At 50.0% G+C, this 12,012-nt stretch overlaps 1 protein-coding gene across 3 annotated transcripts in view; it reads right to left on the reverse strand.

The window, feature by feature from the left end:
* Positions 1–6: 6 nt before the first annotated feature.
* ZNF385A (zinc finger protein 385A) overlaps positions 7–12,012 on the reverse strand; it is a 28,350-nt gene continuing 16,344 nt past the window's right edge. For all 3 annotated transcript variants that reach the window (XM_027858115.1, XM_027858116.1, XM_027858117.1), the window contains 6 exons: positions 10,267–10,377; positions 7,836–7,998; positions 2,540–2,782; positions 1,848–2,017; positions 1,468–1,563; positions 7–1,267 (listed from right to left, as the gene is read on the reverse strand). In XM_027858115.1, coding sequence (XP_027713916.1) covers positions 1,037–1,267; positions 1,468–1,563; positions 1,848–2,017; positions 2,540–2,782; positions 7,836–7,998; positions 10,267–10,377 — 1,014 coding nt within the window. In that variant the 3' untranslated portion in view covers positions 7–1,036. The remainder of the gene's footprint in view (positions 1,268–1,467; positions 1,564–1,847; positions 2,018–2,539; positions 2,783–7,835; positions 7,999–10,266; positions 10,378–12,012) is intronic.

Raw genomic sequence — 12,012 nt, forward strand, 5'->3', positions numbered from 1 at the left:
GCAGAAACAGGTGATGGTGGTGGTGCAGATGGGGGGCCGCCTCCCCAGGACTGCAGGAATTAGACAACACCGAGGACAGAGAAACACAGAGGCCCCGCCCCCGCCCAAGTTGTGCAGTTGAGGGAGCTGGTGGGGAGGGGAGTGAGGTAATTGGGCTAGGGGTCAGGGAGCAGGGCTACAGCTCTGGGTGCGAATCCTTCGGCGGGGGAGCAGGGGGAAGGGGCTTCTATTGCTTTTTGCTCGCTCACAGTTTTGCGGAAGGCAGGGCCGGGGTGGATTCGGATTGGACGGACACCCCCTGCCCCCCTCAGTACCCCCATGGACCATGGGTGCTGGTGAGAAGACAGTGGAAACCCGGGCTGGAGGAGAGAGTACAGGCTAGGGATTGGGTGTGTGTAAAGGGGGAGGCCGGAGGGGGTGTCACCGGATGTGTCCACCCCCCACAAATACTGCCCCCAGTATGGGTTGGAACAGGTGTGGGGGTAGGGTGAAGGATGGGCCAGGTGGACACAGTGAGGCTGCAGGCCAAAATGCCAAAGTGCTTATGAGGGACCCCGGATCCCACCTGTCCCCCCCATGGGGATGTTCACGGAAGCGCTTCGGTTTGGGGGTATGGGATCCGGAGTCCCAGAGTCCGATTATTGCCAAGAAAATCCGTCCTGACCCTCACCCCTGACCCCGACCCTGGACATGGCTTGTGAACCCCGTTTTTGTGCTAGGTTTGGGGGTAGGGACTGGATGGACATGGCTTTTGGGAGAGGGGTAATCTCCAAAAGGGCTAGGGATGAGATGCCCCCCTTTTATGAGGGAGAGGGAGGGGCAGGGGTGGGGTTCCCTGAGATCTGGGGTGCCCCCCTTCTGAAGCCCCCCTCCCCCGCTTCCCCCTTCCCATTCCTGGAACCCCGTACCTCGAGGTGGTCTGGGGGAGGGAAGAGAGACCCCTTCCCAGGAAAAGCCAGGAGGGGGTGGGCTTGGGGGGGCCCAGAGCCTGGGTCCCAATAGGAATGGGGGGGAGGTTGGGGGTTCAGGGTTGGGGTCAGTAGGGAGAGAAAAGGATGGGTCCGTGCGCAGTTCGGATGGGCCCAGGGGCCGGGTGGAGCAAGGGGTGAGTGAGAGGGGGGCCCTGGAGGAGCGGCGCAGCCGGGGCTGGGCGCAGGGACAACGGGGAGCCAGCCGCTGCCGCCATCACTGCGGCCACCGCCAGGGGGCTGGGGAGAAGACCTCCGGCCAAGGACTTAGGTAGCTCCTTTGAGAAAGTCAGCGTGCCCTGCGGGAAAAAGAGGCAAGGGGTTACCCCTTGCCTGCTAGAGCCCTGGCACCCTTTCCCCGATCCATTATCTACCCCCAGAACGTCCCTCTCCACCCGCAGGCCTCGGAACGCCCCTCTGCCCATCCCCTTAGGGACCTCTTCCCCTCACCCCTCCCATTACTCTCATCCTCTGGCTCTGTCTGAGCACCCCGCCTCACCGCCAGTTCCCCAACGCCTCGTGGCTTCTTGTGGCGGCTCAGCAGGGGGTTAGGTTTGCCGGCCATGCCGTCCCGGTGCCGCCGGCTGGAGATGTGCTGAGGAAAGATGAGAGGGGTGTATACGGCTCCGGTCAGAAATTCAAAAGGAAATTGGGGTGGGGGTAAGAATGAGGGCGGAGGGAGCTTTGGCCCAGAATGTTGGGGTGTGGAGAGGATGGAGTTATCCACTCATTACTCTTTAAGGAAGAAAGGTACTCGCCCTGGAGGATGGAAACCGAGGCCACCCAAGCTCTACTTCTAGGGGGTTTAATCCTTCCTAGGAAGCACCTCTTCCCCAACCCTGGGGAAATAGACACCAGACATCGGGAAGGCTAACTTACCTGTTTTAACTGGATCTCAGAATTGACCTTGACATTGCAGATTTCACAGTGGAAGGTCCGGTCCTGGGAAGGGGCCTCAGGTTCCCCAGGGGTGGGGGGGCCCAGCCTGGGGTACGCTTTGATGGGGCCCAGCCCACTACGTGCCTCCAGGATTGTCTTGTGCTTGGTACCTGCATTTAAGATTGGGGGGGACGGGTGGAGAGAGGAGGCGGGAGGTTAGATTCCCCTAGGCACCCCGCTTTCTCCTCTAATCTCCCAGCTCCTAAAGTTCCAGGGAGAACCGGGCACAGAGGTTCCTAATGAACACCTCAGCACCTCCCTCCAGGCCCTAACTCCTTAGGTCCCTCAATTTTGAGACTCTTGGGGATGGGGAGGGAAGGGAAGGGGAGGGCTGCACTGGGGTTGAGGGAACACAATGCCTGGCATATCTTAGGCACTTAATAAATGTTTATTGACTGACTGACCTACTGGAGAGAATTCAGACAGCCAGAGAGATGGTTGAGGGTTAAGAATGAGAATATAAGACATTTCAGGGTCATAATAGAAGTGAGATGGGGGTGACCCAGGGAAACCTGAGGATAAGGTTGTATGGATGTGGTGACCAAGGTCCAAGGCTGGGAGGAGGGTCCTGGACCAGGGTCAGCTGAGGTCAGGGGATTAGGAAGGTCAAAAGGTTCATAGAGACTCATTACCTTTGTTATGCGCCTCAAGCTGGGACAAGGAGTTCACAGCCACCTTGCACAGAGCACAGTATAGCAGCCTCTTGGCCTTTTCTTCCTCCTCCTTGCTACCCCCTGGCAGTGGGGCTGGTGCTGGAGTCCTTCCCTCACCCTTGGCCCCTCCCCGTCCAGTTTCTGGGACATTGGGTGGGGAGGGGACACCAGGTTGCTTCTCAGGGGATCTGGGGGGTAGGCCCAGCCCATTTTCCACCACAGCTATGAGGATGGAGAAAGAAACACAGGGGTCACAAGGATTTGCCTCTGAAGAAGAGGCTGTGGTATCAGGGAAAAGTTGAACTTCCATTCCTCACCCTAAATTTCTGCAGACAAAAGAACCCAGTCTCCCCACCTCCTGGCTGGAGCTCCCAGCTCTCTAGGGTATGCACCTAGCTTGCATTTCAAGGTTTCTACCCTACTAATTGGTCACGACCAAGTGGTTCCCCTCTCCCCTCCGCTATTCTCCCCTGCAGGGAATGAGCACATCCCTCCCTGCTTAACAGAATCCTGGCAGGCTGCCTGGCTAGGCTGGAGAAGCACTGCTGATCCGGGACCCGCCCGGCCTGGCCTCACTCGGCTCGGGGCCTGGTTGATCCCTAGGGCCCTGCCCCACCCCCATAGAGGAAAGCTAGAAGGAAGGGGGCCAGGAAGGGGAGACGCATGGAGAGGCACTGAGAAAGGGGAAGATGGGCTCAAGGAGATAGCGATGGGATCAGGGATAGTTAGAGACTGAGAGACGATAGACAAAGATAGACAGAGAGAGTGAAGGAACAGGAACCATGGCTGGGCTGCTCTATAATTCATGGTTCCATTAAAGATGCATAGGGTCTAGTCCTGGGTCTGGGCTTCAGCCTCTCAACTCTCAACAGGGGCAAACTCCAGCTCCTACAGATGATCCAGTTTCCGGGTCAGAGGGAGGCTGGGAGTGGGGGTGAAAAAGGTTGAGTGAAGGGAACCAATACTCTGCAGAGCCATCCAGGGCAAAAGTCTGTCCCTCCAGCCTACTCCCTCTTGTTGTCTCATCTAATAATAACAATAACCATAGCTGACGTGTGGCTCAAACTTTAACGTTTTTAAAGCTTTATTTCCTATGATCTCATTTGATCTCCACAACCGAGCTGAGAGGTAGACAAAGAAGGCATCGCTCTCCCTCTCTATGTACCCCCACCCTTTTTTTTTTTTTTTAACAGATGAGACAAGTGAGGCTGAGAGGTAAAATGAGGCCTAGGTCACGAGACAGCAGTAAAACATAGGTCTTCTGTCTCTCTCCCCTGTTTGGCGTCCCTTCGTGTCTAAGCTCCAATCCTAGATCCCTTCTTCACACCCAGCTTGGGGATGTTGAGTCAAGGAGAGGAGGGAGGAATAGGGATGCCTGGGCTCCTTCAGATCAGATTGTGACTGATAGCTGATGCTGTGATATCGGGATAATGGTGGGGAGGATGCCCAGTCCACGTTTCTCCTTCCCCCCACTCGTTCCTCTTTCTCTCAGATTCCTGACTCTAAACTGGATTTGGAAAGGGTAGCTGGCAGGTAGAACTGGGAGAGACCTTCTCGATCATAGGATCATAGATTTAAAGCTGGAGGGGACCTCAGAGGCCATTTAACAGATAAGGAAGGTGAGGTCCACAGACAAGTGACTCACTCAAGGTCACACGGCTAGTTAATAGAAGAGCCAGATCCAGAACCCAGGTCTCCCAACTGCCAGTCTAGTTCCCCTCTTTTCACTGTTTCTGAAGAGAGAAGAGTGGGGTACAGAGGAAAGATGACTCAGGATTCTTGAACTTCCCCTTCCCTGTGAAGGGGCCTCTCTTCTTGGGGAGGGGAGCCAGGTCAAGACATTGCCAATTCTACCTCCTCCTCTGAGTCATTGGGCTGGGCTACAGGGAAGACAGAAGGGACTCTGTGCTGAGAAAAGCTGGAGTGGGGTGTGGTGGGGCTAGGGGGTGACAGGATGGAAAGTCTAGATCACTGGGGTCTCTGGGCTTGGCTCATGGGCTTACCTGGGTAGGGAGAGCTGGGAATAGAGAGAGAGACAGAAAAAGAAATGTAGAGAGGATAAACCACTCATTATATATGTGCAATGGTGTGCAAATTACTTGGGACAAGCAATAATTTTGATATGTTTTCATTTTGTGACAGAACTGATCATTCTTTCTTTTTTTTTTTTTTTCGGTTTGTTTTTAGGCAACTGGGGTTAAGTGACTTGCCCAGGGTCACACAGCTAGTAAGTGTCAAGTGTTTGGTCTGAGGCCAGATTTGAACTCAGGTCCTCCTGACTTCAGGGCCGGTGCTCTATCCACTGCGTCACCTAGCTGTCCCAGAACTGATCATTCTTGTGTGCTTCAACTGGCTCCAGGCTGCCTCAGGATCCTGACCCCTTGATCATGTGAAACCAGATTGGGCTGGTTTCCCCATTTTTAGTTAATTCTGTCAGCTGAATGCTAGATTTCATATTATATATACATGTTTTGTTGCTATTTTTTGTTGTGGTTTTTAAGAGTGGATATCACTCCAAGGAAACATGCAAAAGTGTCACTCTTAATGAGCACACTTCAATGACTGTTAGAGATATTACAGCAAGCTGTTGGTGTGGGGAAGCCAAGCATTTCAAGATTCATTCAAGCCCACAATGAAACAAGATCAGTTGCACTGAAGCACAAAGGAAAGTGAGATCAACAACAAAAAACAATGCCAAGAAATGGAAAAACTATTGCTGTGAAACAGCCTAATTAATTCTCAAAAAACAAGCAAAGACCTTCAGAGAGACCTGGCAGCTGGATTGGTTGTTATTGATTCCTCTATAGTGCACTGAAGGCTTCTTGAACTTGGAAGAAAAATGAGAAGACAAGTTAAAAAAAAAAACAGCTGCTAACCATTGCTACGAAGAAAAAATGCTCGTCACAGACAAGACATTACAGAGACCGGATCACTGACAATTGGGCAAAAATGGGATTTTTACTGATGAAACTCACTTTTTCATTCAAGGATGAATTCATTCTCTGAATTCATTCATTCATTCAAAACTGTTGTCAGAAGTCCAAGTTAGCCTGTATGACCTAGGCTTCTTCATTAGACCGTAAAATATCCACCAAAATTTTTTTTAACTTCTAGTGGCCCCGAAAGTCTTTTCCGCATGAAGGGGATGACGAGCTCTCTGTTAAATATATTGATATACTTGAGAAGTACAATTGTTCTGGAATTATGTAAATTCTTAAATGGAGATGGAATACCTCCACACAACTTTGTGCCATGACACATCCTGAAAAGATATGAAATTTATCCTGGAGATGGAGATAAAGAGGCCTCGGTGGTTTAGGAACTCACCTGATGGAAACTCCATTGAAAACCCATGGCCTATAATCAAAGCTCAACTTAGAAATATGGATTGTTCCTCTTAAGGAAAACTTAATGTCCAATGTGATTAAAATGTAGTTTTATAATAAGAAATTAAAGAATGTGTCAAAATCTTACAAACCCATTGCAGAATCATGTAAAATCAGTAATTATGGCAAAGGAAGGTCATATTAAGTCTTTTAAAGATTTAAAAAGTTGTAAGGTTAAATGTATAAGCCAATAAATTTTATTATTCTAGTTCATCCCAATTCGCACACCACTGTACATACAGATATACATATATAGTGTTTTCCTCTCTACATCTATATGTGTATTTCCTATCTCTTTGTATGTGTACATTTGAAAAGAGAGAGAAAAAGGGAAGGAGGAGGGAGGGAGAGAGAAGGGAGGAGAAGAACAGAAAAAAGCAGGAACAGAAGAGTAGAAAGAGGAGGAGGGGAGAGAGAAAGTGAGAGTAAGGGAAAGAGAGAGAGAAGGGGGAGAGAAATAGAAGGGAGAGAGAGGAGGAGAGAACAAGAGAGAAGGGGGACAGAAAGGGAGAGGGAGAGAGAAAGGAGGAGAAGAGAGAGAGAAGGAGCTGGAGAGAGGAGGGGGAAAAGAAACACAAAGAGAGGGAGAGAGAGAAAGAAGTGAGAGAAACAGATAAGGGGTGAAGAGAGAGGAGGAGGGAGAGAGAGGATGGGGAGAGAAACAGAGAAGGGAGAGAGGAAGAGAAAGAAAGGGGAGAGAAACAGAAGAGAGAGAGCAAGAGAGAAGGGGGGGACAGAAACAGAGAAGGAAGGAAGAGAGAGGAAGAGAGACAGAAGGGGGAGAGAAACAGAAAAGAGAGAGAGGTAGACAGCAAGAAGTAAGTGAGGGGAGAGAAACAGAAGGGAGAGAGGGAGGCGGGAAGCAGAGACAGAGAGATGGGGGGGAGAAAGAGACACACACAGAGAGAGAGAGAGAGTTGGGGGTAGGGGGAGGATAGTGATAGAAGCTAAAAGAGAATGCAAAGAAATAGAGGCAAAAAGAGCCAAGCATGACCAAGATGAGAATTTCAGAGCTGGAAGGGACCTCAAAGACCATCTAGTCAAACTCACCCCGCCCCCCCCAAAGAATTCCACACACCCAACACGTGGTCATCTATCCTTTTCTCTAAGCTCTCCCAATGAGGTGAAAACCATTCCTTTCCAAGGCAGCCCTTGGACAGCTCTAACAATTGGGAGTGCTTCTTTGTAACTTCCACCTATGGTCCCTAGTTCTGTCTTCTAGGGCCAAGCAGAACAAACTTAATCCCTCTTCCTCTTGACAGCCTTTCTGTCTAGTTGCAGACAGATATAATATCCCACCCTCCCCTCCCTGAATCTTCTCCAGGCTAAATGTCACCAGTTCTTTCAAGTTATCCTCACATGGCCTAGACTCAAGGCCCTTCATCATTCTGGTTGCCCTCCTCTGAAAGGTCTTCAGCTTATCAAGCTCCATCCTAAACTCCATTACCCCTGGAGATATGGTCTGGTGAGAGCAGAGTACAATGGCACTATCAGCTCCTCTTTTCCTGGAAGATTGGCCTTTCTGAATATAACCTGAATGGAGCTTTTTGCCTGCCAAATCACATTGTTGCCTCATATTGCACTTGGAGTCCACTGAGGTCCCCAGACCTTTTTTTTTTCCCCAGATGAAATGCTGTCTAATATGTCTCTCCCTCCTTGTACTTGGGACATAGAGATACAGAGGCAAGTAAAGAGGGACAGAGAGATAACCAGAAAGATACAGAGAAACATATGTGTATATGTAAGATATATATGTGTGTATTATAGGTATGTATATATAATATGTAATATGTATGTGTATATAATATACACTATGCATATACATATAATATGTATGAGTGTATATAATATGTATGTATGTATGTGTATATCATGGGAATGACACACACCTGGACGAAGGGCCCCTCCATCCTCACTGGGAGGGCTGTTGCCTGATGGTGCTGAGTCTCCAGGTTCCTTGACGCCAGGCTCTTTGCCCCGGGTCTTGGCGGCCTCAATGCCCTTGACACGTCGGGCATGTCGGTTGCCCTTGTAGTGTGCCTCTGCCTGGCTCTGAAGAACAGGGGAACCGGGAGAGAGATTGAGAATCCATTGTTTCCCTCAGAGCCAAGTCTCCTGCTTACCCTGCATCCCTCTCTGCACACAGACTTTCCATCCCTTCCCCCAGAGGTCTCACTGCTGGGGGACTGGGTGAGAGAGGAAGAGAGAATCATTTTGACCTTTGTATTTCCAAATGATTGCAAATTATCCCAGTTCTTTTTGGGGTGTTCAGCTGATGGAAAAGAAGCAGGAATACTTCCTGTACCTAGAGATTCATATTATCAGGACCTATAACAGGAGTTCTCAACCTTTTTTTCTGAGTCCTGGGACCCCTTTGGTAGGCTAGGGAAGTCTTTGGACCCCTTCTTGGAATCACATTTTTAAATGCACTAAGTAAAATCCATGGAATTACAAAGGAAATAATTTATGTTAAATAGTTATTAAATGAATATATACATATGTATATATACACGTGTGTATATATGTATATATACATACATATATTTTAAAAACACACATTGAAGGACCCCCAGTTAAGAATATCTTTACGTAGAAGTTAGTATCACCCTAGCCCCATCTTGCTGCTATACCCTGGCCTGCCTCAGTAGCCTGTTACTAGTGGACTACTAGTGCCTCCCTAGTCCTTAGAGAGGGGGGAAGGGAGTACATGCCTCCCCAAGAGCAGAATGCTAATCCATTCTTGGGAAGGGCCTGGATGTCACTCTAGCTGCTACCCTCCCCAACTCCCAGATATCCCCAGCCCTCATGCCAAGTTCTTTTTCAGCATAAGATTCAAGGACTGGGTCTGGGGTAGATCAGCCTGGGTCCCTGTTCCAATTGTCCTGGCTTTTGTTTCCCCTGAGGTCTCCATGGCAGAGACCCTGGAGGACCCTGGCCACAGGCCCTCTGGATCAGCTTTCTAGCTGTAGCTGAAAAGACAGATACAGAAACAGAGACAGCTGTCAAAACAGAACCCACAGTAGGGGGTGGGAGGGTGAGGGTGAGGTAGAGAAGGCAATGGGGGGAAAGGGGAGCTGTTTCCCCACTGCCTAGATTTCCACATACCACTGGTGACCAGGGCAAGAGGTTCAGGGGAATTGGATGCCTGAGTCCCGTACCTGACTCTAAGTGAGTGAACTCCCCATACCCTGGCCTTTCTCCGTCATTCCCTCCATCTTCCTCCCCTCCCCCAATACAGTAACCTCCTGCTGGGTGAACAAGATCTCAGGAGCCACAAGGTCCCTGGGATAGAGGTAGGAATGTAAGGGGTGGGGAGGACAGAGCAGACTCAGCAGGCTGGATGTGGAGGGGTCATAAGAAGACAGAGCCCAGCAGCATGAAAACGGAAGACAGACAGAAACTAAACATTCTCTCCTAATATCCACTGTTCAGATGTTCAGTAGAATGAAATTTTGCTGTTTTTCCCCTAAAAGATCTCAAAGCACTTAGATCCTACAAAAATCCCTTTTCTGTCCCACATAGCAGAAACTCAGAAAGGATATTGTTAGAGAAGATCAGACATCTGAGTGGCTCTTCCTGGGTCCTTGGGGAGGGTGGTATATATGTGTGTGTGTGTGTGTGTGTGTGTGTGTGTGTGTGTGTGTGTGTGCGCGCGCGCGCGCGCACTCGCATGTACATGTTATGTGTTAATGGGTTTGAAGGGGAGGTGGAGAGAGGTGGGGAGTGGAGGAAAGAGAAAAGGAAGTTACATAGGGAAGTCAATCTTCTCCTTGGTCAGATTCTCCTTGTTCTCAGACGGGAAGACCCAGCCACCTCTGGAAGGGTCATCCCGGCTATCCCCCTGCCTTTATACCATATGACTCTTCCCTTTCTCAAACCTAATCTCTCCTATTCTGGAAATTCCCCAGGTCAAGGACTGTCTCAGCTTTCCATGAAGATTATAGCTAGGGGGAACTGAGGGGTGATCTTTGGAAGGGCCATCTTGCCTGAAGAGGGCCTAAGAGAAGGTTTGTCTACAGGCTTTCCAGGACCAAGAAATAACGCAGGTTAATTGGTACAGTCATTTGTGTATCAAAGGTGTGTTGTCAGCTTCATGTCCAAAGTAAAGCAATCCTTGTCCCTCTCTTCAGTGTCCTCCCAGTTCCCTCCTTTCCTCCAGTGTCCCGTCTGCTCCCACTTCTCTTGTTCTAAGATCCCCCCACTGTCCTTCCAGACCCCTCCTCTCTCCCACCAATGTCCCACCAGCCTCCATCCTTATCACCCTAGTGTCCCCTCAGCTCCTGCCTGTCTTTCTCCCTTTAGCTGATTTGGGCCCCTCACCTGGGAATTAAATCGGATCTGACAGACGTTACAGGAAATGATTGGCCGCTTGGTCTTGAGCAGAGGTCCCCCAAAGGTGTGGGACAGCACAGCCTTCTGCACGGGATCCATCTGAGGACAGAGTCAGGGGATGAGTCACGAACCCTTGTAAACTACACCAGTCTCCAAAGGCCAAAAAGGGATCCTTTCTTTCAGTATCTCCATACTATAATTTCCACATTGGCCTTCTCAGCCCCCCAACTAGGTTTGACCTCAGTACTCCCAATTTTAGTGTCCTCTCCTACTTTCAGCCCTAGTATTCCCAACCCCAACATCCCCAACCTTGTCATTCCCAGCCCCTCATCTCATCCTTCCTGCCATCAGCCATGGCTAGTGAACTTCCAGACCAGTGAACCCAGTAAGATCCTTCTCCCCAGCCTCATCTCATTCTTGGCCCTGCTCTGGACAGGGAATGCCTTGGGGGCCTTGGATACATGGTAATAGAATGGCAAAATAAGTTAACAATGACCCCATCTGAGGCTTTCGAGTTTCAAGGATATACTTGGTAACCAGAGAAACTCCTAAAATGTAGCTGCAGCTGCAATTCAGCAAAGGGACTGGGCTGGGTGGGAAAAACCAGGAGCCCCAGCCCTTCCTCAGAGTTCCCTCTGGCTAAAGGATGAAAGTTAGGGATCTCAGGAGCCATCTGTCCTTGAGTAGCAGAGCCCCCAGGGCCTGGGCTATTGGGCTGGTCAAATCCTTTCGAAAAGCATCTCTCCCTATGCTGGGAGAGATGGGCCAGCAGATGTCTCTTCAGCTGCCTGCCAAGAGCCCACATGGGGAGGGGAGGAGATGGGAGTTCCTGTGAAGACTTCTTCTGCCACAGGGGGCCAGGAGAGGCCAAAGGATGGAGCCAGGGGACCCCTAGCACTGGACAATAGTTTCTCCTCCCTGCCCCCATTTCTAGCCCCTCTCTTCTTAGGGGGCCTGCGAGTGGCAGGTCTGGAATGCAGCTGGGGATGGGGAGGAATGGGTGGTGACAGGGACCACCCATAGGAATGGGGCCAAGCTGGGGTTGAAGCATAATCATCCAGATGGAAAGGTCAAGTGAGGGCGGGTAGCTCGGGGTTCCAAGATCCTCAGCTCCACAGCTGAACTCCCCTTTCCCTGATTTCACTCTTCCCAGAGAGACTCTGGGTTTGAAAAATCGGGGAGATGATCTGAGAGGACCCAGGCAGCTTGGCTCCCACCTACCCATCTCCGGTAATTGTGCCAGAAGAGGAGGGAAGAAATTTAAGGCTGGAATAGGGGCTTCGGGATCACTGGAGAGAAAGGTCACTGATGGTGACCACCATTCAATGCCTTCCCCTCGAGTTTTGGTAATGCTAGTGCTAATAGCCTCAGCTTCATCCAGGAAAAAAATGTTTGATTGACAGGTGTCAATATCTACCTTCCCTATCCCCCTGAAGGACTAAGCCCACATTGATGGAAAAGCCAACCAATGGAAGGGGGTGTGTGAGTATGTATTAAGCATGCTGTGATGAGTCTTTGTGTATGGGTGGGACGTGAATGGATATCATGTGCTTTTTATACGTCAGTTGCTTATCTGCATCTATCTCTGTGTGTATAGGGCTGTAGACATGGTTGAACGGCTGTGTTGTATAATCTACATATGTGTTTATCTGCGTATATGTATAATGTGTATTTGGCATTCATATAAGTATATGCATTTATCTGCGTGTGTGTGTGTGTGTGTGTGTGTGTGTG

This window comes from Vombatus ursinus, unplaced genomic scaffold (genome assembly GCF_900497805.2).
Source record: "Vombatus ursinus unplaced genomic scaffold, bare-nosed wombat genome assembly UNPS02012709.1, whole genome shotgun sequence".
Taxonomy (NCBI): Eukaryota; Metazoa; Chordata; class Mammalia; order Diprotodontia; family Vombatidae; genus Vombatus; species Vombatus ursinus.